Below are 27,864 nucleotides of genomic sequence, written 5' to 3'. Positions count from 1 at the left end.
TTTGCACTTTGCTCAGAAAAGAAATAAATAGAGTAATAAAATAAAACTGGAACTCTTTGTATGGGGGAAGAAAGCCTTGCCACGCCTCTGAGAGGAAGAGGGCAGTTTCAGTAGAAGCACTTTCAGTCTATGAGAGAATGCCAAGAACATTGACTGCCTTGAGGTCTCCAGCACCATTCTCCACTGCTAAGAGTATGATCTGGCTGTTCCAGTCTCTCACGCTTGTCTCCTGCCTTGGCCCAGGTAAATACTGAAGCGGACCCATGTAGTCATGAGTCACTCCTGGTTTTGTGCAGCTTGCTCAATCTAAATCACCTATTTATAGGTGTCTGTCTGTCTCTCTGCCAAGGGATCCGGTGGGGCTCACAGTGGTGCCTGATAAACTGCCGTTGTCTCTCAACCTAAAAGCTTATGGCCTGAGATGGTTCAGAGTTAAGAGTTCCAACTGTGTTTTCATTTAAGTGAATTATCTGCTGGGGCATGGTAAATGTGCTTTTATGAGACAAGACTCTTTGGGTTTTATGACCAGCATGTTGTGGTATAAAGAGACCGAAAGTTAAGAAAAGAGGTCTTCTTACTTACTGTGGTGTCACAGGTAGGTTACACGTTCCTCCTGAGCCTCACAATCTTCATTGGAAATATTGAAATTCTATGGTTGGGCTTAGCCGAAATTTCTGAACCCAACTAAAACACTAGAAATAGTCCTCTCAGTTTTTGCTTACTGTGATAAAAAGCGTTCTCCAGCTTTCCTTTCCTTTGATGCAAATCAGGGGCTATCTAGTCCAGCAGCACCCAATTTGGCAGACAGAAAGGAATTATCTGATCCTGCCTGCTTCTCATTCCCTGCTGTCCATTTCATGGAAAGCATGAAGGTTCATGTCAGGTTTGGAGAACCACAAGTGGTCAGCTGGGGCCAAAGTATAGGATGGGGCAGAAGACAAAACAGGAAAGCTAGCCCAGAACTAGCCCAGGGTAGCAGATAAAAATAGTTAATATTCATTGAGGGCTCATACTGTTCCAGGAACTGGGTCAAATATTGTACATACATCATATACATAAGCCTTATGACAGTTCTATGAGTCTATACTATTATTATCCCCTTTTTAAATAACTTGCCCAAATTTCATTAGACACTAGGTGGCAAGCTCTTGCAATATTTTTGAGGAACAGTGACAGTTGAATAAACACGGTAGCAGCACAAGAGGAAGAAGGACAGAAGCAAAAATCATCATAGATGTAGAATTAACTAGATTAACTGGCAATGGGAATTAGGGGGGAAGAGAATTCACTGTCATCCAATAAATATTCATTGAGCACCTACTGGATGCCTGGCACTGTTCTAGTTCCTGGGGATACACCATGAACAAAGGAGGCAAAAATTCCTGCTCTCGTGGAGTTAACTTTTTAGCAGGGGAGACAAACAATAAACAAGATAAATAAGTGAAATAGTATATTTGATAGTGATAAATGATAAGAATGAAATAAATCAAGCAGGGAAAGGAGATATGAAATATTGGGGGGGGGTGAAATTTCAGAGTAGCCAAAGAAGGTTACAAAGTTGCGGGGATGAGGGAGCAGCCATGAAGAGAAGGTGATTTCTATTTTGGAGCTACTAATTTTAAGATGTTAGGTGTGATATCCATGAGAAGATTTCCTGAAAGCAGCTGGAAATTTAGGACTGGAGGTAGAGCTGAGGCTGGAAGTTTAGAAGTCACAGCATAGAAGTAATAAATGAAGTTAAGGAGAAAAGTGTAAGGACAGAAACTTGGGAAATAAGTATAAGATGTAGAAAGAGGGAGAATTTACTTACACATTCAAGAGCCACTCCCCAGCATGGGAGCAGAGACCCGTGTCTTTGCCTCCTTGCAAAATTGAACCCATCTCTAGAATTAAATGTTCTGAACGTCCTCAGGTTAAAATTCCCCTGCTTCTCCTCATTCCCATCAATACTTCTCATAGGGCCCTATGAAATATACACTATCCTCACTTTAAGGAAGAGGAAAGAAGGCATACAACACTTAAGTAACTTGCTTAATGTCACACTGTTATGGGCGAAGTGGGGATGGTGCAGAAAAGAAACATACTTGAATGTGTTTTGCAGGTGTTCTGAAGCCCAGGAGGAAAGCAGTGATTTCCAGGGTTAGAACCTGGCTCCAGAGTCTGTATTCATAACCACTTTACTCTGCTAGTTAGTTTATACACAGTTATATATTCACATAAATGTATATATAATTATAAACTGTGATACTAGGAAGAAAATAAGCAGGGTACTGATGCTGAAAACTTGGCTTCTGTACACTGGTGCTGAATTGAATCTCAGAGACAGAGTTTTAGGTGAAATAGAAAAGTGTAGCTTTATTGCTTTGCCAGACAAGGGAGACAAAGCAGGCTCCTGTCCTCAAAAACTGTGTGTCCCAACCTGAGTTTTTTGGTTTTTTTTTTTTTGTGGTACGCGGGCCTCTCACTGCTGTGGCCTCTCCCGCCATGGAGCACATGTTCCGGACGCGCAGGCCCAGCAGCCATGGCCCATGGGCCCAGCCGCTCCGTGGCATGTGGGACCCTCCCGGACTGGGGCACGAACCTGTGTCTTCTGCATCGGCAGGCGGACTCCCAACCACTGCACCACCAGGGAAGCCCTGGTGAGGAGTTTTATGCAACGGTTCAAGGTTGGGGTTGCTGATAAGATTAGGGTGTGTGCAGGACCTGCACTCCTTCAATTTGTTCTCAGGTAATCTGATGAGTTTCTATGGTTCCTTTAATCTGGCCTCAGGTGGTCTTCTTGAAGAGCTTCTCTGGTTCCTTTAATCTGGAATGAAGAATGCTGATATATTCCATTTTGGGGGTTTTAGTTCTGTAGAAGAGCTCAAAGATATTGCTGTTTAACCCTTGAGGCGGAACCAGGACCCTGCCCCAAGGTTGCACTATTGTTTCTTGGCTGCTCCTCTCTCGTCTCTGCATCCCCTCTCTTCCTTGATTAGCAACTATTCTAATCCGCCCTTAGGAACTCAGGGAAGGTCATGGAGGCTGGAGTCTATTCCCTACAAACAAGAAATGGGGGACATAAAGCCTTCCATGCCCAGGAGTCCCCACAGTGTCCTTCTTGGTTTCAGTACCATTGCAGAGAAAAACAAGAGGATCTGCTTTGGATGAGGTGATGTGGAATGGATTTTCTGGAAAGGTAGCAACTCCTCTGATATTTAAGGAGTGTGAGAAGTCAAACAGGGGAGGAGTCTAATGAAGAAGCATTCAAAGCAGTGGGAATTACATGTGCGAAGGCCCTGGTTCAGGGAAGAGTTTGGAGTGATTAAGGAAGGGAAAGAAAACTACTGTGACAAGAGTATGGCACAAATAAAATCACTCTTGAAAACAAGCATGAAGGAAGATGACTCATGCCAGCCTACATTCTTTCAAGGGGCTGGACACCATAACTTGCTCCTTTTAAGAAATGTATCTGAAAAGATAAACCATGTTAAGAAATAATCCCAATTGGTATAACTGAAATCAGACATTATCATGCCCTGGAGAAAATGAATCTCATTTGCTTCTCCGTTTTATTCTTTATAGGTGGGAACTTACTTATCAAATGTCAATATGCATACAAATTATTAGGGAATCTTATTATAATGCTGATTCTGGAATGGAGACTAAGATTCTGCATTTATAACAAGCTCCCAGGCAACCCCAGTGCTGCTTCATGAACCACACTCATGAGACTTTAGTCACAGTGGGGTTGGAGGGATGGAGAAATAAGAACAAATTCTTCAAGTGTGTTTGCAGGAAGCAGATACAGGTATTCTGATGCTGAAGAGAGAACAGTGGTAGGAAATATATGTACAGCCAATACACATGGGCCAACCAAATGATTCTGACGTTTTGAGTCAAAAACTTACAGGCTCTTCTGCTAAGAGATTGTAATCCGATGACTCCCCTTCCCCTGAGCAGCATTATCTACTTCTTACTAACCATCCACACCTTCAAATGTTTATTGTTGCTCACCACAGGCAGAGAGTTGTTTATATTTTGTCACTATCCTCAAGGACAACTGTGTCTTTCCACCTCTCAGAATCTGTGGTCTGTGCCCACTGGACTACCAGCCTTCCACACCTCCCAGTTTTCAGTCTCCCACTACAGATCTAGCCTCAGTTGTGTCTCCATGTGCACACAAAATTTTTGTCTTTCTTTTTTTCCATTAAGGTGAAATTCACAAAACAAAATAATAATATTAAAATGTACAATTCAGTGACATTTAGTAAATTCACAATGTTGGGCAACCACCACTTCTATTGCTCCAAAACATTTAGTCACTCCAAAAGGAAACCTTGTACTCATTAAGCAATCACTTCTCATTTCTCCTTCCCCCTATCCCTCTTCAAACACTAATCTGCTTTCTGGCTCAATGGGTTTATCTATTCTGAATATTTCCTATAAATGAAGTCATGCAACATGTGACTTTTTATGTCTGACTTCTTTCTTAGTACAATGTTTTCAATGTTTATTCATATTGTATCATGTATCAGTACTTTGTTCCTCTTTATTGCTGAATAATATTCCATTGTATGTGTGTACCATATTTATTTATCCACTCATCTACTGATGGACATTTGTGTTGTTTCCACCTTTTGGCTTTTGCAAATAGTTCTATTATGAAGACTTTTGTACAAGTATTGTTTTCGATTCTTCTGGGTATATAACCAGGAATGAAATTGCTGGATCATATGGTAATGTTGTACTTAATTTTTTGAGGGATCACTAAATAGTTTTTTCCACAGTGTCTGTACCAGTTTACAAGCCCACCAGCAATGTATAAGGGTTCTAATTTCTCCACATCCTTACCAAAACTTATTTTCCAATTATTTACTATTATTATTGTTGTTATTATTATTAATCACCATCTTAATACATGTAAAGTGTATTGTGGTTTTGATTTGCATTTCCCTAACAACAAATGATATTGAGCCTCTTTTCATGTGCTTATTGGCCGTTTGTATATTTTCTTTGGAGAAATGTCTATTCAAGTCCTTTGTCCCTTTTTGATTGGATTATTTGTCTTTCTTTTTTTTTGAGATATAAGAGCTCTTTAACTACGTTGAATACTAGACCTTTATCAGATATATGATTTATAAATATTTTCTCCTATTCTGTAAGTTTTATTTTCATTACCTGATAATGTCCTTTGATGCACAAAAGTTTTTAATTTTGATGAAGTCTAATTTATCTATTTTTTCTTCTCCTGCTCACACTTTTGTTGTGATATCTAAGAATTCATTGCCAAATCCAAGATCATGTAAATTTACACCTATGTTTTCTTCTAAGAGTTTCATAATTTTTTGCTTTCATATTTAGGTCATTGAAACATTTTGAGTTGATTCTTGCATAGGTGTGAGGGAGGTGTTCAACTTCATTCTTTTGTTTATAGGCATCCTGTTGTCCCAGCACTATTTGTTGAAGCAACCATTCTTTCCCAATTGAAAGATCTTGGTATTCTTGTCAAAAATTAACTGTCCATAAATGTATGGGTTTATTTATGGACTCTCAATTCAATTCCATATAGACATCTATATGTCTATCTTGATACCAGCAATGCACTGGCATGTGATTAATGTAGCTGTGAAAATTTCTAAATTGGGAAGTGCGAGTTCTTCAATTTGTTTTTATTTTTCAATATAGTTTTGGTTATTTGGGGTCCCTTACAATTCCATATGAATTTGAAGAATGGCTTTTCTATTTATGAAAAAGAAAGTCACAAAAGTCATTGGAATTTTGATAGAGATTGAACTGAATCTGTAACTTGCTTTGGGTAGTATCGCCAAATACTTAATCTTAAATCCTACAATCCAAAAAAAAAAAAAAAAAAATCCTACAATCCATGAACATAGGATGTCTTTCCATTTATTTAGGTATTCTTTAATTTCTTTCAAAACATTTCATAGTTTTCAGCATATAAGTCTCGAATCTCCTTGGCTAAATTATTCATAGATATTTAATTATTTTAGATGTTATTATATATGGAATTGTTCTCCTAATTTCCTTTTCAGATTGTTCATTGCTAGTGTTTAAAAATACAATGTGTAAAAAATTAATTAATTAATTAAAATAATAAAAATACAATGTGTATTTGTAAAATACAAATTTAAACTATACAATTGTAAATTTACAATTGTAAAAATATGTGTTGTAATTGTAAAGTTTTGTAAATTGATCTTCTATGCTACAATTTTGCTTAATTCATTTATTAGCTCTGATAGATTTTTTGTGGATTTTTTTTTATATATACTTTTTGTTTTATATCGGAGTGTAGCTGATTAACAGTGTTGTGATAGGTTCAGGTGCACAGCAAAGGGACTCAGTCAGCCATACATATACATGTAACCATTCTCACCCAAACTCCCCTCCCATCCAGACTGCCACATAACATTGCGCAGAGTTCCCTGTGTAATACAGTAGGTCCTTGTTGGTTATCCATTTTTAATATAGCAGTGTGAACATGTCGATCCCAAACTCCCTGACTATCCCTTCCCCCGATCCTTCCCCCCAGTAACCATAAGTTCATTTTCTAAGTCTGTGAGTCTGTTTCTGTTTTGTAAATAAGTCCATTTGTATCATTTCTGTTTAGATTCTGCATATAAGGGATATCATACAATATTTTTCTTCCTCTGTCTGACTTACTTCACTCTGTATGACATTCTCTAGGTCCATCTATTTTGCTGCAAATGGCATTATTTCATTCTTTTTAATGGCTGAGTAATATTCCATCGTATATATATAGCACATCTTCTTTATCCATTGCTCTGTTGATGGACATTTAGGTTGCTTCCATGTCTTAGCTATTGTAAACAGTGCCTCAATGAACATTGGGGTACATGTATCCTTTCAGAGCATGTTTTTCTCTGGATATATCCCCAGGAGTGGGATTGCAGAGTCATATGGTAGCTGTATTTTTAGTTTTTTAAGGAACTTCCATACTGTTCTTCACAGTGGCTGTACCAGTTTACATTCCCACCAACAGTGTAAGAGGGTTCCCTTCTCTACACACCCTCTCCAGCATTTATTGTTTGTGGATTTTTTGATGATAGCCATTTTGACTGGTGTGAGGTGATGTCTTGTAGTTTTGATTTGCATTTCTCTAATAATTAGCGATGTTGAGCATCTTTTCATGTGCCTGTTGGCCATCTGTATGTCTTCTTTGGAGAAATGTCTATTTAGGTCTTCTGCCTATTTTTTTAAATTGGGTTGTTTGTTTTGATGATATTAAGCCTCGTGAGCTGTTTGTAAATTTTGGAGACTAATCCCTTGTTGGTCACATCATTTGTAAATATTTTCTCCCAATCTGTGGGTTGTCTTTTCATTTTGTTTATGGTTCCCTTTTCTGTGCAAAATCTTTTAAGTTTAATTAGGTCTCATTCATTTATTTTTGTTTTTATTTCCATTATTCTGAGAGATGGATCAAAAAAGATATTGCTGTGATTTATGTCAGAAAGTGTTCTGCCTATGTTTTCCTCTAGGAGTTTTATAGGTTAGGTCTTTAATCCATTTTGAGTTTATTTTTGTGTATGGTGTTAAAGAATTATCTGATTTCATTTTTTCACATGTAGCTGTCCAGTTTCCCCAACATCGTTTGTTGAAGAAACCGTCTTTCCACCATTGTGTAGTCTTGCCTCCTTTGTCATAGATTAATTGACCATAGATGTGTGGGTTTATTTCTGGGCTTTCCATCCTGTTCCATTGATCTATATTTCTATTTTTGTGCCAGCAGCATACTCTTTTGATGACTGTAGCTTTGTAGTATAGTCTGAAGTCAGGGAGCCTGATTCTTCCAGCTCTAGTTTTCTTTCTCAAGATTGTTTTGGATATTTGGGGTCTTTTGTGTTTCCATACAAATTAAGATTTTCTTTGTTCCAGTTCTGTGAAACTTGCCATTGGTAATTTGATAGGAATTGCATTGAATCTGTAGATTGCCTTGGGTAGTATTGTCATTTTAACAGTACTGATTCTTCCAATCCAAGAACATGGTATATCTTTCCATCTGTTTGTGTCATCTTTGATTTCTTTCATCAGTATCTTACAGTTTTCAAAGTACAGGTCTTTTCTCTCCTTAGGTAGGTATATTCCTAGGTATTTTATTCTTTTTCATGTGGTGGTAAATGGGATTGTTTCTTAAATTTCTCTTTCTGAATTTCATTGTTAGTATATAGAAATGCAGCAGGTTTCTGTGCATTAATTTTACATTGTGCAACTTTACGGAATTCATTGATTATCTCTAGTAGTTTTCTGGTAACATATTTATGATTCTCTATGTATAGTATCATGTCATCTGCAAACAGAAACAGTTTTACTTCTTCTTTGCCAATTTGGATTAGTTTTATTTCTTTTTCTTCTCTGATTGCCATGGCTAGGACTTCCAAAACTATGCTGAATGAAAGTGATGAGAGTGGACATCCTTGTCTTTTTCCTGATCCTAGAGGAAATGCTTTCAGCTTTTCACCAGTGAGTATGATGTTAGCTATAGTTTTGTCATATATGGCCTTTATTATGTTGCAGTATGTTCCCTCTTTGCTTACTTTCTGGGAAGTTTTTATCATAAATGGGTGCTGAATTTTCAAAATATTTTTCTGCATCTATTGAGATGATCACATGGTTTTTTTCTTCAATTTGTTGATGTAGTGTATCACACTGGTTGATTTGTGGATATTGAAAAATCCTTGTACTCCTGGGATAAATCCCACTTGATCATGGTGCATGATCCTTTTAATGTACTGTTGGATTCAGATTGCTAGTATTTTATTGAGGATTTTTGAGTCTATGTTCATCAGTGATATTGGCCTGTAATTTTCCTTTTTTGTGGTATCTTTGTCTTGTGTCAGGGTGATGGTGGCCTCATAGAATGAGTTTGCGAATTTTCCTGCCTCTGCAATTTTTCGCAACAGTTTCAGAAGAATAGGTGTGAGCTCTTCCCTCAATGTTTGATTGAATTCGCCTGTGAAGCCATCAGGTCCTGGACTTTTGCTCTTTGGGAGTTTTTAAATCACAGTTTCCATTTCAGTACTTGTGATTGGTCTGTTCATATTTTCTATTTCTTCCTGGTTCATTCTTGGGTGACTGTTCCTTTCTAAGAATTTGTCCATTTTTTCCAGGTTGTCCATTTTATTGGCATACAGTTGCTTGTAGTAGTCTCTTATGATCCTTTGTATTTCTGTGGTGTCATTTGTAACTCCTCCTTTTTCATTTCAAATATTATTGTTTTGAATCCTCTCCCTTTTCTTCTTGATGAGCCTGGCTAAATGTTTATCAATTTTGTTTATCTTTTCAAGGAATCAGCTTTTAGTTTCATTGATCTTTGCTACTGTTTTCCTTGTCTCTGTTTGTTTATTTCTGCTCTGATCTTTATGATTTCTTTCCTCCTACTAACTTTGGGTTTTTTTTTTGGTTGTTGTTGTTCTTCTTCTTCTTTCTCTAATAGCTTTAGGTGTAAGGTTAGGTTGCTCATTTGAGATTTTTATTGTTTCCTGAGGTAAGATTGTATTGCTATAAACTCACCTTTTAGAACTGCTTTTGAGGCATCCCATAGGTTTTGAATCATTGTGCTTTCATTTTCATTTGTCTCTAGGTATTTTTTAATTTCCTCTTTAATTTCTTTAATGATCCATTTGTTCTTTTTTTTTTTTTTTTTTTTTTTGCGGTACACTGTTGTGGCCTCTCCTGTTGCAGAGCACAGGCTCCAGACTTGCAGGCTCAGCGGCCATGGCTCATGGACCTAGCTGCTCCACGGCATGTGGGATCTTCCCAGACCAGAGCACGAACCTGTGTCTCCTGCAATGGCAGGCAGACTCTCAACCACTGCGCCACCAAGGAAGCCCCCATTTGTTCTTTAGTAGCATATTTTTTAACCTCCACATGTTTGTGTTTTTTTATAGTTTTTTTCCTGTGGTTTATTTTTAATCTCATAACGTTGTGATCAGAAAAGATGCTTGATATGATTTCAATATTCTTAAATTTACTGAGGCTTGCCTTGTGGCCCAGCATGTGGTCAATCCTGGAGAAGGTTCCATGTACACTTGAGAAGAATATGTATTCTGCTGCTTTTGGATGGAATGCTCTATAAATATAAATTAAGTCCATTTGGTCTAATGTGTCATTTAAGGCCTGTATTTCCTTATTGATTTTCTGTCTGGATGATCTGTCCATTGATGAAAGTGGGGTGTTAAAGTCCCCCATTATTATCGTGTTACTGTTGATTTCTCCCTTTATGGCTGTTATTTGCCTTATATATTGAGGTGCTCCTATGTTGGGTGCATATATATTTACAATTGTTATATCTTCTTCTTGGACTGATCCCTTGATCATTGGGTAGTGTCCTTCTTTATCTCTTATAACAGGCTTTATTTTAAAGTCTGTTTTGTCTGATATGAGTATTGCTACTCCAGCTTTATTTTGGTTTCCATTTGCATTGAATACCTTCTTCCATCCCCTCACTTTCAGTCTGTATGTGTCCCTAGGTCTGAGGTGGGTCCCTTGTAGACAGCATATATACAAGTCTTGTTTTTGTATCCATTCAGCCAGTCTATGTCTTTTGGTTGGCATATTTAATCCATTTACATTTAAGATAATTATCAATATGTGCATTCGTGGGCTTCCCTGGTGGTGCAGTGGTTGAGAGTCCTCCTGCCAATGCAGGGGACACAGGTTCATGCCCTGGTCCAGGAAGATCCCACATGCCGCAGAGCGGCTGGGCCCGTGAGCCATGGCCACTGAGCCTGCACGTCTGGAGACTGTGCTCTGCAGCGGGAGAGGACATGACAGTGAGAGGCTTGTGTACCACAAAGAAAAAAAACATATATATATATATATATATATATATATATATATGTGCATTCGTATTGCCATTTTCTTAGTTGTTTTGGGTTTGTTTTTGTTGGTCTTTTTTCTTCCCTTCCTCTTTTTCTCTTTTCTCTTGTGATTTGATGACTGTCTTTAGTGTTGTGTTTGGGTTGCTTTTTCTTTTGTGTGTGGGTATCTGTTGCAGTTTTTGGGTTTGCTGTTCCCATGAGGTTTTGATATATCAGTCTATATATGTGCAAGTTTATTTTGTGGTTATTGTTTTTGTTTGTTTGTTTGTTTTAAGTTGCTAGTCTCTTTCCTGCGTAGAGGAGTTTCTTTAACATTTGTTGCAAGGCTGGTCTGGTGGTGCTGAATTCTCTTAGCTTTTGCTTGTCTGTAAAGGTTTTGACTTTTTGTCCAAATCTGAATGAGAGTCTTGCTGGGTAGAGTATTCTTGGTTGTAGGTTCTTCCCTTCCATCATTTTAAATATATCATGCCAGAGAGACCTTCAAGATGGTGGAGGAGTAAGACGTGGAGATCACCTTCCTCCCCACAAATACATCAGAAATACATCTATATGTGGAACAACTCCTACAGAACACCTACTGACACTGGCAGAAGACCTTAGACTTCCCAAAAGGCAAGAAACTCCCCACGTACCTGGGTAGGGCAAAAGAAAAAAGAAAAAACAGAGATAAAAGAATAGGGAAGGGACCTGCACCTCTGGGAGGGAGCTGTGAAGGAGGAAAAGTTTCCACACACTAGGAAGCTCCTTCACTGGTGGAGATGGGGGATGGGCGGGGGGGAAGCTTCAGAGCCATGGAGGAGAGCACAGCAACAGGGGTACAGAGGGCAAAGTGGAGAGATTCCCACACAGAGAATCGGTGCCAACCAGCACTCACCAGCCTGAGAGGCTTGTCTGCTTACCAGCCGGGGTGGGTGGAGGCTGGGAGCTGAGGCTTGGGCTTTGGAGGTCAGGTCCCAGGGAGAGGACTGGGGTTGGCTGCATGAACACAACCTGAAGGGAGCTAGTGCTCCACAGCTAGCAGGGAAGGAGTCCGGGAAAAAGTCTGGACCTGACTAAGATGTAAGAGACCTTTGTTTAGGGGTGCATGAGGACAGGGGATTCACAGCACCCCCTAAATTAGCTCCAGAGACAGGTGCGAGCTATCAACACAGACACCAGAGACAGGCATGAGATGCTAAGGCTGCTGCTGCAGCCACCAAGAAGCCTGTGTGCAAGCAGGTCACTATCCACACCTCCCCTCCCTGGAGTCTGTGCAGCCCGCCAGGCCAGGGTCCCGTGATCCAGGGACAACTTCCCCAGAAGAACACACGGTGCTCCTCAGGCTGTTGCAACATCACGCTGGCCTCTGCCGCCGCAGGTAGAGGTGGGGCTAGTGGCAGCCTCTGGGAGGGCTCACGCCAGTGGGTACTTCCCAGAACTGCTGCTGCCAGTGACCTTGTCCCTGTAGTGAGCCACAGCTGCCCACTGTCTCTGCAGGAGACCCTCCAACACTAGCAGGTAGGTTTGGTTCAGTCTCCTATGGGGTCACTGCTCCTTTAGCCAGGTCCTCATGCACACAAGACTTTGTGTGTGACCTCCAAGAGTGGAGTCTCTGTTTCCCCCAGTCCTTTGGAAGTCCTGAAATCAAATCCCACTGACCTTCAAAGTCAGATTGCCTGGGGATTCCTAGTCCCATTGCCAGACCCCCAGGCTCGGAAGCCTGACATTGGGCTCAGAACCTTCTCTCCAGTGGGAGAACTTTTGTGGTATAATTGTTCTCCAATTTGTGGATGATCGCCCACCTAGCAGGTATGGGATTTGATTTTATCGTGATTGTGCCCCTCCCACTGTCTCAGTGCAGCTTCTCCTTTGTCTTTGGATGTAGGGTATCTTTTTTGGTGGGTTCCAGCATCTTCCTGTCAATGCTGTTCAGCAGTTAGTTGTGATTTCGGTGCTCTTGCAAGAGGAGGTGAGCCCATGTCCTTCTACTCTACCATTTTGCACCAATCTATTTTTGTGGACTCTTTAGGATTTTCTATCTATAAGATCACATCACCTGTGAATAGGAATAGTTTCACTTTTTCCTTTCCAATTAAGATACCTTTTATTCTTTTTCTTGTCTAATTGCTGTAACTAGAACTTCCAGTACAATGTTAAATAGAAGTGATGAAAGTAGGCATTGTTATCTTGTTCTTGGCCTTACGTGGAAGGCTTTCAGTCTTTCATTCTTTTTTTAAAAATCTATTTATTTATTTATTTATTTTTGGCTGCATTGGGTCTTTGTTGCTGTGGGTGGGCTTTCTCTAGTTGCAGTGAGCTGGGGTTACTCTTCATTGCAGTAGGCAGGCTTCTCATTGCAGTGGCTTCTCTTGTTGTGGAGCACGGGCTCTAGGCATGCAGGCTTCAGTAGTTGTGGCACACGGGCTCAGTAGTTGTGGCTCACGGGCTCTAGAGCACAGGCTCAGTAGTTGTGGTGCACAGGCTTTGTTGTTCCACAGCATGTGGGATCTTCTGTGTCCCCTGCATTGGCAGGTGGATTCTTAACCACTGCACCACCAGGGAAGTCCCTTCCATTCTTGAATAGAATGTTAGATGCGGGTTTCTCAAATGCCCTTTATCAAGGTGAGGAATTTCCCTTCTACTTTTAGATTCTTATGTGTGAAACAGTGTTGGATTTTGTTAAATGTTTTTTTCTGTATTAATTGAGATGATCATGTGTCTTTTTCCCTTAATTATATTAATGTAGCATATTGCATTGATTGATTTTCATATGTTGAATCACTCTTACATTCCTGAAATAAATTCCAATTAGTCTTGGTGTATAATCCTTTTACTATGCAGCTGGATCCAGTTTGTTAATATTTTGTTGAGGGTTTTTCCATCAATGCTTATAAGGGCTAATGGTCCATAGTTTGTGTGTGCGTGCGTGTGTGTGTGTGTGTGTGTGTGTGTGTGTGTATGATATCTTTGGCTTTGGTAAAGGTAATGCCGGCCTCATAGGATGAATTAGAAAGTGTTTTCTCCTCTCCTTTTTTGGGGAAGTGTTTGAGAAATATTGACATTAATTATTCTTTAAATATTTGGTAGAATTCACCAGTGAAGCCATCTGGTCCTGGACTTTTCTTTGCCAGAAGGTTTTTGATTACTGATTCAATATCTTTACTTGTTAAAGATCCTCTTAGATTTTCTATTTCTTCTTAAGTCAGTCATGGTAATCTGTTTGTTTATAGAAATTTGTCTATTTCATCTAGGCTATCTAATTTGTTACCATACAGTTATTCATATTATTCTCTTATAATCGTTTTTATTTCTATAAGGTCTGCAGTAATGTCCACTCTTCCATTTCTAATTTTAGTAATTTGAGCCTTCTCTATTGTTCTCTCAATTAATCTAGCTAAAATTATGTCAATCTTCCTGATCTTTTCAAAGAACAAATTTTCCCTCTGAGCACTGTGTTCGCTGCACCCTGTAAGTTTTGGTATGTTGTATTTTCATTTTCACTTGTCTTACTCAAGATCCTGCCTTATATATCTCTTCCCTTCTCTATTAAATCTCTTGAGAAATCAGCCCCTACCCTCCTTCTGAACTTGTTTCATGCTGAGCTGAAACAACCCACTATATCTCTTTTTCCTATAGATAGGCCTAAGCCAGTCCTAGGCCTAAGCCATTCCCGTAGGTTAGATATCCCAAAGTTTCTCTGACTTTTCTCTTTTTCAGAATCAGTTCAGCCTTACCTGCTTTCTTTATTCCTTTGCATTTCTCAAAAATACTCCATGTTTCTTAATATATTCAAAAAAAATCATTCAGATAATCATTCAAGACACTTTACATTCTGATCTCAACCTATTTAGTATTCCAAGATCCCTGGGCCAGATTCTGGGGGCATAAAGAGCTGACTGATACATTACTCATGTTTCCAGAGTGAGTGAAACATGTAAACAAACATACTCCAAATTTCTGCTGACTGAACATCCACACCAGGGGTTGGACCTCAGCACCACCCACATGCTCCAAGTGGCTCCCAGTGACTTATAAGGGATGCTTCCCATAGGCCCCCAAAGCAGCCTTCTGTTAAGGTCATGAGGCATCCTCCCAATTCTTAGTCTCTTCTGATTCTAGTCCTCCAAATCTGCAGCCAGCTGAACCACTTACAGAAGACCTCAATGCTCTGCAGAGAACGTGGATATCCATGCCAAGGATGCTGACCCAAGACATTCCCAAAGCATCAGTGCTGATCCCAGGCAGAGTAGAGAAAAAGGCCTTCTTGTGCCTTCTGGGCCACACCACGTCATCTGGGTCCCAAAGCAGCTCTCCTAGAGTCCAAAGTCTTTCAGAGGAGCCTTTGAGCTTTTTCAGTAACTTCTTACCTTCACCTTCCTTAAGCACAGTGGCTCTTATCTTCTTTTTTTTCTTAGACTTGCAGGGAATTACTTCTACCAACCCCTTCTCCTTCTATAACTTTTCCTCTTCTCCAACCACAAACTCCTGTCTCCTCCCCTGTACCAAATGCAAACCCCACAAATATAAACAAAGGCAAACAGATATTTGAACTTATCCTTGAAGGATAAATAGGAGCTCACCAGATGGGAAAATGTGAGCAAGGTATTTCAGGCAAAGGGAACAATTGAGCAAAGAAAGAGCCCGGCATTCTTGAAATAATCAAGCAATGGAGAACTTCTTGTTTTTATTCAAAACCCAACTACAATGTTACCTTCTCTGCAAAGTGTTCCCTGACAACCCCCAACCCTTTCTACCCCATCATTTTCACTATTTGTGCTCCTATAGAGCAGTTATCTCTATCAATTCAACATTTATTGAGCTCAAAATTGTGCTAAATGCTAGGAATACAGAGATGATAAGCATAATCCCTACCTCAAGATTATGAAAAATAGAGGAAAAGAACATTTTAACTATATCTAAGAGAAAGAAACACTCGATATTGAGTGTGCAGGGTGCAATTAGTGGTGTGAGGGCAATGCAGAAGCAAACCCTATCCTAGGTCAACGCCTAACTCACCACACCATAGCTACATGTTTACCTGTCAAACTCCTCTAACAAATGGTGAGTCCAGAGAACAGATAATGTCTTATTCATTTCTATATTCAGTCTTCAGTCCAGAAACTGGTACATAAAATGAATCTAATAAGTATGGTCTGAATGCCATGATTTCTAAGGCTTTTACTCACTGAATTGGCATAAAGCTGAGCAAATAGTACAATGAATGCCCTGTTAAATAAATGAATGATTTCAATCTATAACAACAAAGGAAACTTAAAGGTCTGTGCTAGAGAAGGAAGAACAGTTCTTGGAGAGTCTTTGGGCCACAGGGTATGCCGAGACCCGTTACAAAGAGAAACCGGTCCTAAACATCCTGGGCAGAGAACCTGCAAAACAAGGGATGGAGCTGTGCTCATTCACCCAGCAGTATTCATTGGGTGCCTACTCTGTGCCAAGCACTGTTCAAGAATGTCCAGCACCGTGAACAAGACAGAAAAAAATCCTTGCTTTCATGGAGCTTACATTCTTATAGAAGGGGAAAAGAACAAAAAAACAAATATGCAAATTACAGAGTATGGTAGAAAGTAAGTATTACAGAGAAAAACAAATTCAAAGGCAATGAGTACACAGGAGTGAGGGCTTGTGGTGAGGAAAGCGTGGTCACAGAAGGCCTCCTTGAGAGGGGATGTTTGCATTAAAGACCTTATGGAGACGAAAGAGTGAGCCATGTGGACACCTGGGGGAAGAGCATTCTAGGCAGAAGGAATTACAAGTGTACGACTCTGGCCTGTTCAAGGAATAACCAGGCCAGCATAGTGTGAGCAAAGGGAGTAAGGGGGAGAGTTATAGGAAATTAGGCTAAAAAGAGAAAAATGACCATATCATTCTGGCCCTCATAGGCCATTGTAATTGTTTTGTTTTGTTTTTTCTTGTTGTTTTAACCTCTTTTACTGAAATATAGTATACAAAGAGAAAATTACAAATCCTAAGTGTCAGCTCAAGGAATAATCATAAAATGAATAAATCTGTGTATCCAGACACAGGTTAAGGAATGGCACATTATCAGCAGCCCAGAAAACCCCCTCTATGCTCCCTCCTATTTGCTATCCCTCCCTCCTCCTCAAAGGTAACCCTATCCTGACTTCTAAAGTAATAGATTTGTTTTGCCTGTTTTTTAACTTTAAATAAATGTAAGCATGCCACTGTATTCTATTTGTATCTGTATTTTCTTTTTTCACTCAAGATTTTGCTTGTGATATTCACCCATGTGATTCTGAGAGGGAAGAATGGTCAAATGACAAACAACAGCATGTTAAAGTGCTGATGGGAAAGATGTAGTAAAGAGGGGGAATTGGTGGCAGTGTTCATGTGATGGGCATGCATGTGACAATTTGAGAAAAAGAGAGGAAGTGTGAGGTCACCCAGGAGCTGAGTGCAAAGATCCTGAGACATTTCCTCACCTACTCAGATCCTCTCCTGAGAATTAAGAGATCTTGAGAAGGTTGAGGTTGTGGTAATGGTTACCTATTCATTGATTCACTCAAACATTTCCATATCCTACTTTGTGTTAGGCACAGTGCTGAGATATAAAGATAATTAAGACATGGTCAGCTGGACAAACAAGTAAACAGAGGGCTAAAAAAATGGTATGATAAATGCTAGGAATTTGGCAAAAGATGGTAAAGAAACATCTTCTTTAAGAATGACTGTGACTATTTCACCTTTTTTGCTTGAACATTAATGGCTCTGAGAGAGGCTCATGAGAGTATAGTCATTGTATGTTACTTTGAGGTTAACTATTATTTTTATGCTTATCAGTTTTTATCTCCTCAACTACTAGACAATAATCTTTTGGGAGAATAAAAGATATCTTCTGGTATCATGGAAAGAGCACAAAGTAGTTAGAGTCAAAGGAGTTGGGTCTGAATCCTGACTCTGTTATTCCTTAGCTAGGTAACCCTGGGAAAACCAGGTAACCTCTCTGTGCCTCAGATCCTTTCTATAAATGGAGATGGTAATATTCATCCTACTGCCTCACAGAATTGTTGTCAGCGTCGAATGAAATAATGTATAAGAACTGTAAATTCCTATTACTAGTCCTCTAAATCTCACAAGCCTACTATGCTGAACACAGTAAGTATTTAATAAATGTCAAGCTTTGATTATATTTCATCAGCAAAGACTTGTGGGTTTTGAAGTCTGTGCCAGAGAGTTGATATAGTTGTCCCTCTCTATCTCATGCCCAGATAACTCAGAAGCTGGGATCAGATAGTGTGGCCATGACTCAGGAGTGACCAGCTAGTGTGGGAGGGTAGACTGGCCAGGATCATCTGGATCAACTACTCATTAAACAAGAGTGCCAGACATTTTGCTGGGGTGGAGCCTCTGTGATTGCCCATTTCAACACTCCTCCTAACCCTTTCCCTTTTCATCATATTTCTGGACTTCAGTATCAGAGAGCTCTAACTGTCTGGCAGAGGATGGAGAAAGGGTGTGGGGAACAGGGGGAGGGCAGGGAGAGTTATAGCAGTTTTCTTTCTGTGTTCACAGGGAACACAGTTTCACAAACCAGCTCAACCCCATTGATTGTGAACGGGGTCCTGGGGGAGTCTGTAACACTTACCCTGAAGTTTCCTGTGGAAGAGAAGATCACGTCCATCACCTGGCTACATGAGGGAAAATCTGCCATCTTCATAGCGCCAAATGCACTAAACAGGGTGACTGACCCAAAGCGGAAAAATCGATTGAATGTCACCGAGTCCTATTCCTTGCAGCTCAGCAACCTGACGATGGCAGACTCAGGACTTTACAGAGCCCAGATAACCACACTGACCTCTTCACTGTTTACCGATTATGATCTGAGGATCTTCAGTGAGTCAAATCATGGGGTTTAATTGTGTATGGACTGAAAAATAGTACATATTTCAAGTCTATGTGACTGCAAGTGTGCACTATAGCTTAGTGGTAAAAAGCATGGCATTTGGAGCTAGACTGAGGTCCAGCAACAAAACTATTCAATGGCATTGCACAGCAGTTAGTGACAGAGCTAAGATTAGAACCTAAATCTTGTGACTTCTAGACCCTGTACTAGGCTCCATTACACTTGTTGAGACAAGTTTCTTCTGCCACTATTTAGAAGACCAAGCACAACTTCTTCTGCAACAGCCACACTCCTGAGGCTGAATGCCAATGGCTTCTCAGGGCCTTTTGGAGTGCCTCTCCTTCAAAAGCACATACACAGAGAGATGTGTAAGCTACACCAACATGTTTTACAATTGTGCAAAGGTATTTTAAGATATAAATTATATAGGTTTTCTTTTAAAAAACACTGGCCAATTGTTCTGTATGTACTAGGCTAGGGATGGCAAAGATTTGATCTTATGGGCCAATATCAATTAATTGGGAGTAACTTTCTAGGGTTCAGTGTTAAGAAAGATATCAGAGTCATGTTGTTTATTCACTGAGTCAACAATATTTGTTAATCAGGGATAATATACGAGACACTGTTTTAGGCCCTTGAAATACATCAGTGAACAAAACAAAGGTCCCTGCTCTCATGGAACTGACATTCTGAGTAGGGAATATGGGAGCAATAATAAACAGTACACATAATATATAAACAAATGACACAGTAAGCTGCGAGTGCTATGGAGAAAGAGAGATTAGAACAGAATAAGGAGCATCAGAAGTGCCAGAAAGCAGTGGTCAATTTTAAATGGAGTGATCATAATAGGCCTCATTGAGAAGATGACATTAGAGCCAAGACATGTTGGAGGTAAAAGAGTGAGCCATGCAGATATCTGGTTGAAGAGCCATCCCACACAAGCACTCCCTGTGTCTGGCAGCTCAAGGAATATAAAGAAGGTCAAACATCAAGGAGCAGAGTAAGAGAGAGCAATAGGAAATGAGGTCAGTAAGGAAGTAGGGGGCCATATCTTCTAAGGCTATAAGAGCCATCACAAGGACTTTGGCTTCATTTTTGGGGGAACGGACAACAATTGGAGGGTTTTGCAGAGAAGTAATATAATTTAACTTATTTAAAGGATCTCTTTGGACAAGTGTGGAAGCCACTGAACCAATTAGGAAGCCATTGCAACTATCTAAGCAAGAGGTAATACTGGCTTGGACCAGAGTGGTAGCAGTGGAGGTAGTGAGAAGTGGTTGGATTCTGGATATATTTTAGAGGTAAAGCCACCAGGATTTTGTGATGTGGGAGTATGAGAGGAAAAGATGAGTCAGGGATGACTCCAGGGCTTTTGGCTTGGATGACTGGAAGGATGCAGTTGTTGTCAACTAAGATGGGGAAAGTTGCAGATTGAGAAGGTTTTAGAGAGAAAAACAGGAGTCTTTTTGAACATGTTGAGTTGGAGATACACATTATATCCAGGTAGAAATGTCAAGTCAGTAGTTATATATTCATCAAATGGAGAAAGATATCAAGATAGGTTTTTGAGGTCAGCAACAGACATTGGCTGAAGGAGATGTAATATTCATGCCAAATATTTGCCATTTCTGTGCTACATGCTGTCTCATTTAATTCTCATAATTACCCAAGAAGTAAGTATTATTGCCCAGTTTTATAGATGAGGAAACTTAGGCATGAAGAGACTAAAATTTGTCCATGTAGCCAGTAAATGACAAAGCCGTGATTCTAACCTAGGTCTTCCTAACTCTAAATCCAACATTCTTGCCATGACATGAAAATTCTGTTCCAGCAAGGTATGTTCCACCACCCCTACTCAGTTAGCTAAGCTTAAAGCATTACTTAATCTCTTCTAATCAGACAGTTGGAGTCATTCTGTTTCTATTGGGTCACCTTTATTTCAACCCTTGGGCGGAGTCTAGGTCAGAGGGCTTTTCTGTACTGCTTTCATGTCCCCATTGATTCACAGCCACTGACACCTTAGAGGTGATATTTTCTGGTCTCTGCTCTCGGATATTTCTGCAACATATGCAGTCCCAAATATATTGCACTTCTTTCTTCCCCAGAATTTCTTGCTTTCTCTCTGTTTCTTCACTTCTTCCTTTCCTAATTCTTTAATTCTCAACATTTCCCTTTCTGACTTGGTGACACTCTACATCAAGGTCTCTTTGTCATCATTTGAGCCAGCATCAGCTCCAGTGAGAACCAATATTCCCACAGATGTGGGAAATACAGTTCTCCAAGAGTGTTAAGCTTTTATCTTCCATCCCATCTAGGGAATTCTGACAATGGAGAAGTGTGCCTGGTCTTCTGGTTTTGGACCTGGCTGAGGTAGGGCTGGCCCTTAGTTTAGTCTCCAAATTATCTTTACATAAGGGGCAGTGAACAAGTGTTAGAAGGACCCCCAGGAAGAAACTGGAGCTCCAAAAATTAAAGTGATCAGCTTAAAATCACCTGACTAGTTGGCGACAACCCCAGTCTTTCCCTTCCCTCTCTCCCACTGCCTACTCTGTCTCATACTGATGTCCCTTATCATTTGGTCACCCCATACCTTGATGTCATCAATTAGGCAGTACATGCAGACTTATTTACAGAGTACACAGCTGTGTCAGGTGGAATACAGAAACATCGAGGTGAGAGATATTTTTCACAGAGGGCTGAGCCAAGACATTTGTCCTTAATCCAGGCCTCTTCTCTGCACACAGGACGACTGAGGAACTTACAAGTTGTCCCTCACACCAAATGGTCTAATAATGGGACCTGTGAGATCCTCCTGACCTGCTCTGTGGAGAATCCAAATGATAACATCTTATTCAGGTGGCAGGTCTCAGGAAACACACTTCAAAGTGAAGCAAACCTTACTATCTCCTGGGACCCCAAGAGTTTCAATGAAGAGACCTACACCTGCGTAGCTGAGAATGCTGTCAGCAATTCATCCTTCTCTGTCTCTGTCCAGAGTCTCTGCAAAAGTAAGTATGTCTCAGGTCTCTCTGAGAGCCTTGAGTGGCTGTGAGGTGTGGGGTGTCTCTTGTGCCCTTTATGATTCCTAAAACAGCAGCCCAGTAGGAGACAGCCAAGTGACACTGGGAAGGGACAGACATCCCCTGGGGCTCCATGCCTCTCACTCCCTCAGAGGTCTCTCCTTCCTCCCTCCCCCTCCACCAACCCTTTCTCCAGCCTACTCAGATCCCAAGAGCAAAGTCCTTGGGAAGGCAGGATTGCTTCCTCCCACTGGCTCTACCAGGCTCCACCATGCCCTGTCTGCCTAAATGGGACTCCCACTCCCAGAAAGCCTGCTCATACCCCCAGAGCCTCTGGGTATAGATGAACCCACCCAACTCCCAAAGATGGTCTAGAAGAGATGCAGTAGAGGCTCTAAAAAACCACTCTGGGTCTCACTCGATGTGTCTCAAGTGCAACTTCTTTTTTTTTCTTTTTAGGTGTTACTAATGAAAAAAATGAACACCTGGATACCACGTGGATTGTACTGGCAGTTTCTTCAATATGTATAGTCGTGGTCATCATCGTGTTATTATTTGTTTGGAGGAAAAAAATAGGTTTCCTTTCTTCCTACCTACTGTTTCTTCTCCAAGGTTCCAGAGACTTAGCATTTGGGGCCTCCAAAAGACTCTGTCTTGTAGAAGACAGATAAAGGGAGGGAGCATGCAAACCCTGGCTCAGCTGGTCCACTGGGACAACACCTGGGTTGTGAATACACATGTGCTAATCTCCTAGAAAAGTGCCTTACTGGAAAATGCAGGACCCTTTCGGGTCCCCTTCCACCACACCCTCTAGAGAGACACATCTAGGGGTAGGGGGTGGAAGGCTTCTCTCACTATAGTCACAGATTTCAATTAATTTTATTTTTCAGGTTTCTTTCAATTCTCTACTCAGCAAACCCAGTGTCCTGGTGAGCTTCCAGACTCTTAACTCCCAATCATAAAACAGATGGGAAGAGCCAAGTGAAAAGGAAAGGAGGGCAGTCAGAGGGCTGTATAATGAGAGAGGAGGGAGTCAGAATGTCACTACTCAGATGGACCAGATGGTGCAAGGGGATAACACCTGGAACTGTGCAAGTTTGTCCCCTGTGTGACTTACAGGGTTCCTTACAAGCATGCAAACCGGTCACTCATGCAATTTCTTGGGGTAGGATTAGGGTCATTCCCCACTCTGCCAATGGAGAGACTAAGCACCAGTGAAAGGACTCATGACCTGTCCATTATCAACAGGAGGTGCAGGGTAAAGACAGGATTACAGCATCAAATGCCCAAAGACAAACTGCCTGACCCCATCACTCTCTTCAGCCAGGGTTTGGGCATTGAGTGGACACAGTCAGAAAAGAAAGTATGATATAGAGACAGAAACACAGGCTCTGGACTCAGACTGGCATTGAGTCTTATTTCATGGGTGAGAGATACATGAATTCATGCATGGAGGACCTGGCATGAGGTTTGGAGTCAGAAGGCATGCATTCAAATTCTTGTCTGATCACTTCCTGTGTGAGTTTGCACCAAGTCTGTAAAACTTTCTGAGTCTCCAGTTCCTCATCTCTAATATAATCAAACCCACTCTAAGGAGCTCTGAAAAGTTTAATAGTATTATATATGTGAAATAACCTGGCTCCATTATGCTCACCAGTGAGGTTCTCTAGCTCCTGTGTAGGCAGTGTTATTTGGTCCCAGAAGCTTCCCTTCCTGTGAAGCCAGAGGGAGACTCTGAGGCTTTAGGATAGCTCAAGACCATGTGCCCCTGAGGAGATGAGGTCAGAAATAGATCACATGACTGAGAATGTTCTGGTTCAACCCAGAACTCCAAAGACTGTCAAAAATGAATGAACCCTAAGGAAGGGCCATGCTTTGAACAATTGCCTCTCTGGGGTCAGAGAATGGCCTGGGGTAGACAAGGTCCTGGGAGAGCAGACCAGAGTCCTTCAGCTACTGACTGTGCCTTCCTGTGTTAACAGCAGAGACTGTGAGGAACGTAGAGTATGCTTCCTTCTCTCCAGGGAGCACTGTGTATGCTCAGGTCACCCATTCAAAGAGGGTGAGTACTTTCAGGTTTATACTCCTTCATGGTCATTATTTTTACAGTCATTATACATGACATTGTCACCAAACTTTTCTAAATTCAAATGACATACACCATTGAGGAGAAGCAAAGGCAGCGACAAGAACTGCAGAGTTATGTGCGGGACCTTTCTAGACCTCAATGCTCACACCTCAGTAGAATGTTGACTCATACCCTGCTTTACATTGCTTAATCTAACTGCTTAATGCATCAGTGAGTCTTGTCCCTTCAGTTTAATTACAAGCTGCCTGGAAGTGAAAATTATGTCTTCCTCTCTCTTCCCCTGTGTCTTAGCATGATGCTCAGTAAATACTTGCTGGATGGATCAGAGTTCATTTAAGCTTGAGAGCCCCCAGAAGGCATGATTCTGTATCAGGGGCTTTCTCATCCTGGATGTAGGGGAAATATGGGAGCTCAGAAGAGTCTCTCAAGAGGGAAGAGGGGCAAGAATTTGCAATCCCTCAACAGTAGAGGACACTAATGGCATGAGCAGTCCTCAATCGTCCCCTGCCCTCTAGCAACATAACAGGATGGCTTTGGTCAGGCATCAGGAACTCCTCACCATGCATCAGTAATTCCCCATCAACCGCAAAATAAAGCACCTGCAGGTGGTACATTTCTAAATAACACTACACATCCTGGGAGGCCATTTTCCATGTCTTCTGAAAAATAACCCAAGAGAGCCAGCATTCTTCAGTTGATGGAAACAATGGTCTGGCTAGAAATCTTGGATTCCACAAGCAAATCTCCCTTCACAAAGCCCCTCACAGGTATTTGCAAAGTAGACTCTGAAGCTAGCCAACAATAAGAAGTGCTCTCACTTCAGATATTTCAACTGCCTTTCCAATTTCCTCTTGAAGACAAGATGAATTACTCTCAACAAACAAAGAAACTCTCCGGCAAGTTTGTTAACTTTTGCTTAGCAAAACATGGTACTTTGGAGAGTTTCAGAGGTTTTGATAACACCCCAAATATGCCTTAGTTAATTTAAAATGCCAAAAACTATGAGGATGGGGGACTTCTGTTACTGCCACACTTTTTATTCCAAGCAGAGCCATTCTTAAGACAAGATATTCCTGCTCTACCAGTTCCCCATGCTTGAGGAGAACCCCAGTGACATGATGACCAGGCAAATAGAATCACAGGGGTAAAATGAAGCAGGCAATAACTCCAGTTATAGGTAGTAAAGATCTGAGACAAAAGATGTAATACAATAACCATCTGGTGTGTAGGTTAGTTCCTAAAAATAGAGGAAGGAGAGTAGAGTTGGATGCAGGACAAGAATGTTTTCTTTCCTTCACACCACTGCCAACAAGGTCACCCTTCTCTCTCTCTCTGGTTCTTGAGACCACCGGTTTGCTGGAGTGTTGTGCTTCTGTTTGGGCCTCAGGAAAGGTGACTAATCCTTCACAGGTTTAAGAGCTAGTGGTGCTTTGTTTCCAGCTTCTCTTGCTAGACACTCCCTAGCCTTCCTCCTAAAGAACTTTGACATTATCCCTCATTTGTCACACTGCTTTTCCCAAGAATATACAGTAAGTCTCTTACATACAAATGAGTTCCATTCCAAGAGCATGCTCGTAAGTCCAATTTGTTCTTAAGTCCAACAAAAGTAACCTAGATACCCAACTAACACAATCAGCTATATAGTACTGTACTGTACTGTAATAGGTTTATAATACTTTTCACAAAAATAATACATAAAAAACAAAAAAACAAAAAAAATAAAGAAAACATTTTTAATCTTACAGTACAATACCTTGAAAAGTACAGTAATACGGTACAAGAGCTAGCTTACAGGGGCTGGTATCGAGTGAACAGGCAAGAAGAGTTACTGACTGGCAGAGGAAGAGGACATGGGAGATGGCAGAGCTGAAGGATCTCCTGCAATAGGAGGTGGAGGGCAAGCTGCAATTTCACCCATGCCTGATATTGATGTCACAGGTTCTGGTTCCTTGCTGCATTCAATTTTAACTATTCTCTTGAAAAAATGATCCTGTGATGTCTGGGTAGTAGCTTTTTTTTCTCACCATAAATGACACGGTAGCACTGGATTGCATTCTGAACGGCTGCGGCAACCTTCATGTACTGTTCTATATTTGCGTCCTGTGCCTCAAAAACTAACAGTGCCTCTTCAAATAAAGAAAATCCCCTTTCCATTTCCTGTATCGTGAATCTCTTCAGTTCTTCAATTACTTCTTCTTCCTCTTGTCTCTCTTCTTTCTTTGAGCCTCCAATTCTATCAGGTCTTCATTAGTAAGCTACACAAAGTAAGTACACAAAAGCTTGTGCACTTACTTGTTGTCAAGTACACAACCACTTGACATGACAATGTACACCAGACACGTGAACTAACTTACATGATTGGACATGTGAACACACGTTCACATCTTTGAAATATCACAACTTGAAGTCTCATAAGTAGGGGACTTACTGTATCTGTGAATGAGTACATTTCTCTTTATGTGAGCCAAATTGGTATGATTGTGTTTTACAGGAAATGGAAATCCCAAAACCTGTGAAAAACAATGACTCCACCACAATTTACTCTGAAGTTCAACAGTCCCAAGAGGTAAGCCTATGATTGGCACATCTTTTTACATTCTTACCTCTCTTCTCAGACCTATGACTTTGCAAATATGGTAAAAGTAAAGGGGCCATTTTACAGATGCACAAATATCAGCAGGATACAGAAAGTCTCAGGACAGCTCCAAAACATATCCAAGAAGCTACCTTGTATTAGGATCACCACACATAACTGAGTTTTTAACCTACTTGTTTTTTAAATTTAATCCTGCTTATGCTGTCAATATCCCTTACTGCCTGTTAGTGCTCTCCAAACCACCTCTATATCCATGAGGAGTGGCCTGACACTCTAGTCCCTATTTACCTACTTTATTTTTCTCTTTTTTCCATTACAGAAAGCCCACCTATTCCAGGACAACTGCCCTTCACAGTGTCATGTAATTTGCTGAAAGTCTTCAAAGGAATTCAGGAACAACACATCTTCTAATCCTATGGGAGAGAACAGAGCTTTGTTTCTGTCTGACAACAGAATTTGAATATCTAGGATTATCAGACTTGAATCTGTTTACCTAGGTCAAACATTTAAGGAATAACATCATCTCCAGCATATGACCCAAATAACAATTTCTAATCAGCTCCAAGTGAAAACATACATCAGATACCATGCTTGAAAAAATCCTCAACAAAATACTAGCAATCCGAATCCAACAATACATTAAAAGGATCATACACCATGATCACTATCAATTGATCAATTTCAATATCTGCAAATCAATCGATGTGATACACCACATCAACAAATTGAAGAATAAAAACCGTATGATACGGGGGTGGAGTCAAGATGGCATACTAGGAGGATGCGGAATTCGCATCTCCTCACAACTAAGGCACCTACTGGGCACTGGTAAGGGACCATGAACACCTAAGTGGACAGGAGGAACCCCCAGCAACCAGGTAGGGTGTGGGGGGAGTGTAGGGGTAGAAGAAGTGGAGGTCAGAGGGGACTGGCGTCCCTGAGTGTTGGCTGGAGGAGGGGAAGGGATCCTATGCTCGAAGGGGGAAATTGGGGAACCACTGGGAGGGCAAAGGATGAACAAGGAGTGTGGCCAGGTTTCTCCTGCCCACTTGGGCCCCCAGGAGCCTGCTGAGATCCTGGGCCTGATCCTCTGCCCACCTAGGGATCCTCCAGCCATACAGATCTGAGGGAGAGGGAGGGAGGGAAGGGGGAGCAAAAGTAAAGGCCCAACCTCTAGGACCGGCACCCCTGAGGGGTGGCTGGGGGAGGGGAGGAGTTCCTACACCTAGGGGCACCCACTCATGGTTAGGGGTCCAGTGGCTACAGGGGAGACCCTGGAGGTGACAGTGGGGGAGGGGCGCAAAGGAATGGAAGGGAATGTGGCCAGTGCTTTCCCTGTCCACTTAGGCACTGGGGAGCTTGTTGGGCTCCCTGGCCTACTCCTCTGCCCTTGGAGTCTCCCGCCTTACCCGCAGAGCTCAAGCCCTGTTCCTACACCCCCACCCAGGGCTCTA

At 41.1% G+C, this 27,864-nt stretch overlaps 1 protein-coding gene across 1 annotated transcript; it reads left to right on the top strand.

Moving 5' to 3' along the window:
• The first annotated feature begins 137 nt into the window (after nucleotides 1–137).
• SLAMF6 (SLAM family member 6) lies at nucleotides 138–27,527 on the top strand. Its single transcript, XM_067714030.1, has 8 exons — nucleotides 138–243; nucleotides 18,372–18,692; nucleotides 21,450–21,713; nucleotides 22,185–22,301; nucleotides 22,616–22,654; nucleotides 23,708–23,787; nucleotides 26,306–26,380; nucleotides 26,730–27,527. The coding sequence occupies exons 1-8, from the start codon at nucleotides 138–140 to the stop codon at nucleotides 26,781–26,783; spliced, it is 1,056 nt and encodes a 351-aa protein (XP_067570131.1). The 3' UTR covers nucleotides 26,784–27,527.
• The last annotated feature ends 337 nt before the right edge of the window (nucleotides 27,528–27,864 follow it).

The sequence above is a fragment of the Pseudorca crassidens genome, chromosome 2 (genome assembly GCF_039906515.1).
Source record: "Pseudorca crassidens isolate mPseCra1 chromosome 2, mPseCra1.hap1, whole genome shotgun sequence".
Taxonomy (NCBI): Eukaryota; Metazoa; Chordata; class Mammalia; order Artiodactyla; family Delphinidae; genus Pseudorca; species Pseudorca crassidens.
This window is presented reverse-complemented; position numbering and strand designations above follow the sequence as displayed.

What these genes read in the sequence shown, in the direction of transcription:
- SLAMF6 (XM_067714030.1), top strand. Translation starts at nt 138, where the DNA reads ATGCCAAGAACATTGACTGCCTTGAGGTCTCCAGCACCATTCTCCACT. An exon ending in TGTCTCCTGCCTTGGCCCAG is followed by an intron (nt 244 to 18,371) that starts GTAAATACTGAA and finishes CTGTGTTCACAG; the next exon opens with GGAACACAGTTTCACAAACC. An exon ending in TCAGCAAACCCAGTGTCCTG is followed by an intron (nt 22,655 to 23,707) that starts GTGAGCTTCCAG and finishes CTGTGTTAACAG; the next exon opens with CAGAGACTGTGAGGAACGTA.